This window comes from Geotrypetes seraphini, chromosome 9 (assembly GCF_902459505.1).
Source record: "Geotrypetes seraphini chromosome 9, aGeoSer1.1, whole genome shotgun sequence".
Classification (NCBI taxonomy): domain Eukaryota; kingdom Metazoa; phylum Chordata; class Amphibia; order Gymnophiona; family Dermophiidae; genus Geotrypetes; species Geotrypetes seraphini.
The window spans coordinates 19,473,055-19,479,054 of record NC_047092.1 but is presented as its reverse complement, the minus strand read 5'-3'; the positions used below and the strand labels follow the sequence as shown (position 1 = coordinate 19,479,054).

The 6,000-nt window shown below is 47.4% G+C and overlaps 1 protein-coding gene across 2 annotated transcripts in view; it reads left to right on the top strand.

Moving 5' to 3' along the window:
* The first annotated feature begins 2,241 nt into the window (after positions 1–2,241).
* RBM28 (RNA binding motif protein 28) overlaps positions 2,242–6,000 on the top strand; it is a 48,823-nt gene continuing 45,064 nt past the window's right edge. For both annotated transcript variants that reach the window (XM_033959038.1, XM_033959037.1), the window contains exon 1: positions 2,242–2,412. In XM_033959038.1, coding sequence (XP_033814929.1) covers positions 2,331–2,412 — 82 coding nt within the window. In that variant the 5' untranslated portion in view covers positions 2,242–2,330. The remainder of the gene's footprint in view (positions 2,413–6,000) is intronic.

The following is a 6,000-nucleotide window of genomic DNA, read 5'->3' as shown; positions in this document are numbered from 1 at the left end:
TGTGCCCATCTCCCTGCCTTCATCATCTCTCCATTCTAAGACCCCCCTCTCCCTGTGTATAGTATCATTCCTCTATATCCCCCGTCCAGCATCTTCTTTCTGTGTTCTTATTCTCCCCCCATGTCTAGCCATCTTTTCTGTGTTCATATATCCTCCCATGCCTAGCATTACCCTTCTGTGTCCATATACCACCCCCATGCAGAATTCCCCTTTTTGTCCCTGTTTCTATGCTCCCATCCATGCCCACCATCTTCCCTCTTTTTGTATATCTCCTTGTGTCCAGCTTCTCCCCTCTTACTCCCTTACACCAATGCGTTTCACACTCTCTTTTTCCTCCCTCCCTCCACTATATTCAATGTTTCACTCACTCTTCCTTCATTCCCTTGGTTAAGCTTTTCTCCTTCTCTTTCCTTGTCTCTCTTCCTCCCTGCAGGTCCTACACCTTTCTCTCTCCCTCTAGCCCCATTCCCATGGATGAAATACCTCTATTCCCTCCCTTCAGCGCCCAGGTGTGTGTCTGTCACAAAGCTTCCCACTTGCTGGTAGGCCGCCCTGGGAGGCGGAAGGGGCTGATGCAGGACAGTTGTGGGTTTCTGGTGGGTTTTTAAAAAAAATTTTTGCCGCTGTCATTCGGGGAGCCAGGGAGGCAGGCTGCGAGGGCTGTTGGATCTGCGAAAGGGAGGGAGTGAGGTGGGCTGCTGCTGCTGCAATCGCAAGAGGGGGAGCTGCTGACTAGGAGGGATGGGAAGGGAGGCAACTCATGGCAGATCCTTTACTGCGGGGACAAGGCCATTCACCGCTCTACAGGGCGGTGAATGGCCTTGTCCCTGTATCTGCGGCAACCAATCGATTTCTCCTCTTGTTCCTGTGGGTTAGCTGTGGGAAACGGTCACTGTGTCATGCTTTACTCGATATATCAAACTCCATCTCTGGCAGTATTCAAATCTAGACTCAAAGACCACTCACTTCTTTGAAGATGCTTTATTTTGGAGACTGTATCTGGTAAATGATATAAAAAGACTTGAAGCAGTCTAGAGAAAGCGACAAAAATGGTAGGGGTTTTGTGCCAAAAGTACGAGAACAACCTAGACCTCAACATGTATACTCAAGAGGAGAGGGACAGAATGATATGATATAGACATTTAAATATTTGAAAGGTATTAATATAGGCCCAAATCTTTTCCAGAGAAGGGAAATTGGTAAAACTAGGAGACATAAATTGAGGTTGAGAGGTGGTAGACTTAAGAGTAATGTTAGGAAATTATTTTTCACAGAAAGGGTGGTGGATGTCTGGAATGCCCTCCCGAGGGAGGTGGTGGAGAGGAAACAGTGATGGAATTAAAAACAAAACACGTGTGATGAACACAGCGGATCGCAAATTAGAATATGAATGGGCTAACTTTCATGTTCTGAATCCCACAAAGGAGATGGTTTGGATAGGTTGAAGCAAGTTTTAATGGTAACTCCAATCGTTGGAAACTAAAGGTCAGTACCAGGTAGAATTCTAAGGTCCATGGCTCAGCAAAAGTCATTTTAATTTAATCATGAAATTGAGATTACAGGGCAGCCTGGATAGACTATTCAAGCCCTTTGTTGCTATGTAATTTCCAAACTCCAACACACCTTCAAAGCACCAATATCTGTGTTAGTGTTGTCCCTCAGTAATTCCCCCACTTGAGCAAAGTGTATCGCTGCATCTTCTTGTGCAGTTTTGTCTGTATAGGGGTCTCAAAGTCCCTCCTTGAGGGCCGCAATCCAGTCGGGGTTTCAGGATTTCTCCAATGAATATGCATGAGATCTATGTCCATGCACCACTTTCAATGCATATTCATTGGGGAAACCCGACTGGATTGCGGACCTCAAGGAGGGACTTTGAGATCCCTGGACTAGAACGTAAGCGTAAGCTCTTTTGAGCACAGGCTGCCTTTTGTGTTTTGATGGACAGAGATGCCAATGTCTAGTAGGACTATAGAAATGAGGAGGAGGAGTAGATGGAGCGATATTAGAGAGGCAGGCATGTTTAAAAGACAAAATAAGACGCCTAGACTGAACATCAGGGGCAAAGCTGGCCTCTCTCCCTCCCTAGCCCGTGCAGCTTCTCCTCTTGCACGCATCCTGGCGATCGAGATTTCAAATCCCGCCAACGTTTTGATTTAGCCCCACAGCTTTACCATGCGCGGCGGTGCAGGAAGTAGGAAGTTGGGGAAGTCTCGCGAGACTCCCCTCCCCCCCCCCCCCCCCCTCCTCCTCCTCTCAACTTCCTACACTCGGCGGCTCGGGGATCTGGGGCTTTGCTGCTTCACGGACGCCGACAGCCACATCGTCCCCTAATGATGGCGAAGAGGAGACGCTGCGACCTGGACTCCCCAAGTCCTCGACGCGCCCAAGAGACGCGCCCACCCGTCTCTTCCGGTAAATCCGTAGTAGGCGCACGCGGCATTTGGCGCCCCGGTTTTGGTCTCTCCTTGCCCATCCCCCGCAAGCAGACGCTCCGCCTCATTTCTGAGAGATGCTTTATTGAGTAACTATAACATAAGTCCTCACAGTGGTAGAATTTTCTCAGCGGATAGATGTCCTCTAGGCTGTAGGATGAAGGGGTGGTGAGAGCATTAGAATAGCCTTACTGGGTCAGCCCAGTGGTCCATCAAGCCCAGTAGCCCGTTCAAATCATGGCCAATCTAGGTCACTAGTACCTGGCCAAAACCCAAGGAGTGGTAATATTCCAAATAGAATCTCAAAGAGTAGCAATATTCCATGCAGAATCCCTAAAGAATAGCAAGATTCCGGAACCCCAGGAGTAGCAACATTCCCTACAGGATCCCAAAGAATATCAAGATTCCATGCAGAATCCCCAAATAATAGCAAGATTCCGGAACCCCAGGAGTAGCAACATTCTCTACAGAATCCCAAAGAATATCAAGATTCCATGCAGAATCCCCAAAGAATAGCAAATTCCGGAACCCCAGGAGTAGCAACATTCCCTACAGCAGTGGTCTCAAACTCGCGGCTTGCCAGGTACTATTTTGCGGCCTGCAGTCTATGCTACTGTTTTCTGTACTAGTGCTGCCCACTCTTTGCAGCGTCCTCCGGCTTCCCCCTGGCCTCCTGCTCTTACCTTCAGCTAATTACCGCAGCCTGCAGAGGATCACTAGTGCTGTAGTGTTCCTTGCAGGCTGCCATCATCCTCAGCAGCACATTCCCTCTGCCACGATCCTGCCCTGACATGAAGAGGAGGGGCGGGATTGCGGCAGAGGGAACATGCTGCGGAGGCCCATGGCAGTCTGCAAGGAACGCTACAGCACTGGCAATCCTCTCTGCAGGCTGCGGTAATTAGCTGAAACTAAGACTGCAAAGAAGGGGGGAACATGCAAGCCTTCGGGGGGGGGGGGGGAAAAGATTTATAAACTCATGGAAAGTTGTCATTTCTTTAATAAGACATTAACTATTTTTTCTGCGGCCTTCCTAAGTACCTACAAATCCAAAATGTGGCCCTGCAAAGGGTTTGAGTTTGAGACCACTGCCCTACAGAATCCCAAAGAATAGAAAGATTCTAGAATCCCAAAGAGTAGCAACATTCCATGCTACCAATTCAGGGCAAACAGTGGCTTCCCCCATGTCTTTCTCAATAACAGACTATGGACTTTTCCTCCAGGAACTTGTCCACAACCTTCTTAAAACCAGCTATGTTATCCTCATCCCTGCACCATCGTCTCAACCACGCATTGAGACTTTGGAGCTCTACCTGCCTCTTGGGTCCTGCGTGTGCAACTGGGAGCGTTTCTGAAAGCAGATAACTGAACAGTCCAAGTACCGGAGAGAATAGCAGGATGATTCTTGCATGAGGTCAGAATGATAAGGGTGAGAATGATGGTCCTCTAATCAAAGAATATCAGGGTGGTCTGAGCGGCCATAGGACACGTGGCCAGAAGTGTCCTTTAGCAGAGCTCAAGCATGTTACTTGAAGTTAGGTTTACTAGATGTCTGGATTTCTCCGAAGATGGGCTCCTTTTCAAGGATATGTCTGGGAGTCTTGATGGCTTTTCAAAACCCGGCATTTTGTCCGGGTTTTGAAAAGCTTCCAGCTAGCAGCAATGTCGGGATGGCATCTGTGCATGTATAGATTCAACGTGGTGATGTCATGTGCACACATGCTCATGCACCCTCCCGACAAATGAACATGTTGCGGGGTTGTGGAACAGGGCCTGGCTCGAGCGGGCCTGGGGGCAAGGCCATGGAGCTGGATTTTTGTTACAGAAAATCTGGCAACCCTATTCGAAGCCCAAATGATGAAGTTATGACTCTGTCTTATTTTGGACTGAGTCAAAAATAATAGGGGGTGAGGAAAATGCTCTCAAAAATATACAGAAGTGAGAGGTCAAAGTCAATGACAAAAATATAACTAGGAACAAGACTTCTCAATATATAAATCAAATAATAAGGCTTGAATATAAATGTTGAAAATATAATGCAATTTTTCACATACACTCAGATTTGTGTAATCCGACCAAGAGCCGTAGCGCCTATAGTCGAACCCACCGTCCCATCACTGTGTATGACTTTGATGTGAAAGATAGTAAGTGAGGCTACATGCTCTACTGATTAATAACTTTGTTCTCAATGGAGGGGTTGTTTTCTCCTCTCATTCCCATTGAGAACAAAGTTATTAATCAGTAGAGCATGTAGCCTCACTTACTATCTTTCACATCAAAGTCATACACAGTGATGGGACGGTGGGTTCGACTATAGGAGCTACGGCTTTTGGTCGGATTACACAAATCTGAGTGTATGTGAAAAATTGCATTATATTTTCAACATTTATATTCAAGCCTTATTATTTGATTTATATATTGAGAAGTCTTGTTCCTAATTATATTTCTGTCTTATTTTGGTGACACCATCAGAAGAGAGATCACTGGAGAAGGATATCATGTTTGGGAAGATTGAAGGAACTAGGCAAAGAGGGCGACCTGCAATCGGATGGCTAGACATGTTGCAAACAACCATGGGGATGACGCTGGAGGACCTTTTCGGACTAGCACAAAACCAATTTCTTTTTAGATCCGCAATTCATTAAGTTGCTAGGACTTGAACACGAGTCAATGGCACCTAACAACAACAACCCATCCCTGACGCCCTATTCTAAGTTACCTACGCAGCTGCCAATGGTAGTGCTGGGATTCCCTATGGCAGCCTCCGGGCGTTTGCTAGACCGGGTCCTCTTCCACTGATGCAACTTCCTCAGAGGCGGCCAAGCCTACTAAACGTGCGAGTCTGCCAGATAGAAGAATCCTTTTGCTAATCCTGGTAGTTGTGCAGGCAAGTTATAATAGAGCTACAAGTTGGGGTGGGGGTTGGAAGTGCTGCTGTGAGTCAGGTGGGGGAAGGGAGAGGTGGTAATGCTGCTGTTGGTCGGGTGGAGGAAGGGAGAGGCGTTGATGGTGGTGGTGCTTCACATCTGCAAATGTGTTTACTCTCCAGACCATCACAGCATGACAGATGATGTGACTTTTAGGACACATGACGTCCACTGTCCATGTCATCCCATTTGCACGTCTTCCTCTCAAAGAGCCTCAGCGGACTCTTGCCTCTCAGTGGTCTCGGGCCCCGAATCGGCTTTCCCAGAAACTCAGGGTAACCTCCCCACTTTGTCAATCCCTTCCATGGTGGTTACAACCAACCAACCTGTCCAGAGGCCTACTCTTCCATGTCCCTCCACAATGTTTGGGTGGGAAGCCCACCTAGATGGCCTTCGCACTCAGGGCACTTGGAATATTAAAGAAAAATCTTTCCACATCAATCTTCTAGAACTCTGAGCAATTCACAACATTCTTCGGACTTTTCAAGATCGGCTTCTGAACCAAGTAGTTAGTACTAATCCGAACAGACAATCAAGTAGCCATGTATTATATACCCAAACAGGAAGGTACTGGGTCTCGTCCATTTTGCCTGTGAACCATGAGGATTTGGAATTGGGGCTGCTGGCACACTAATCCAGGGCTG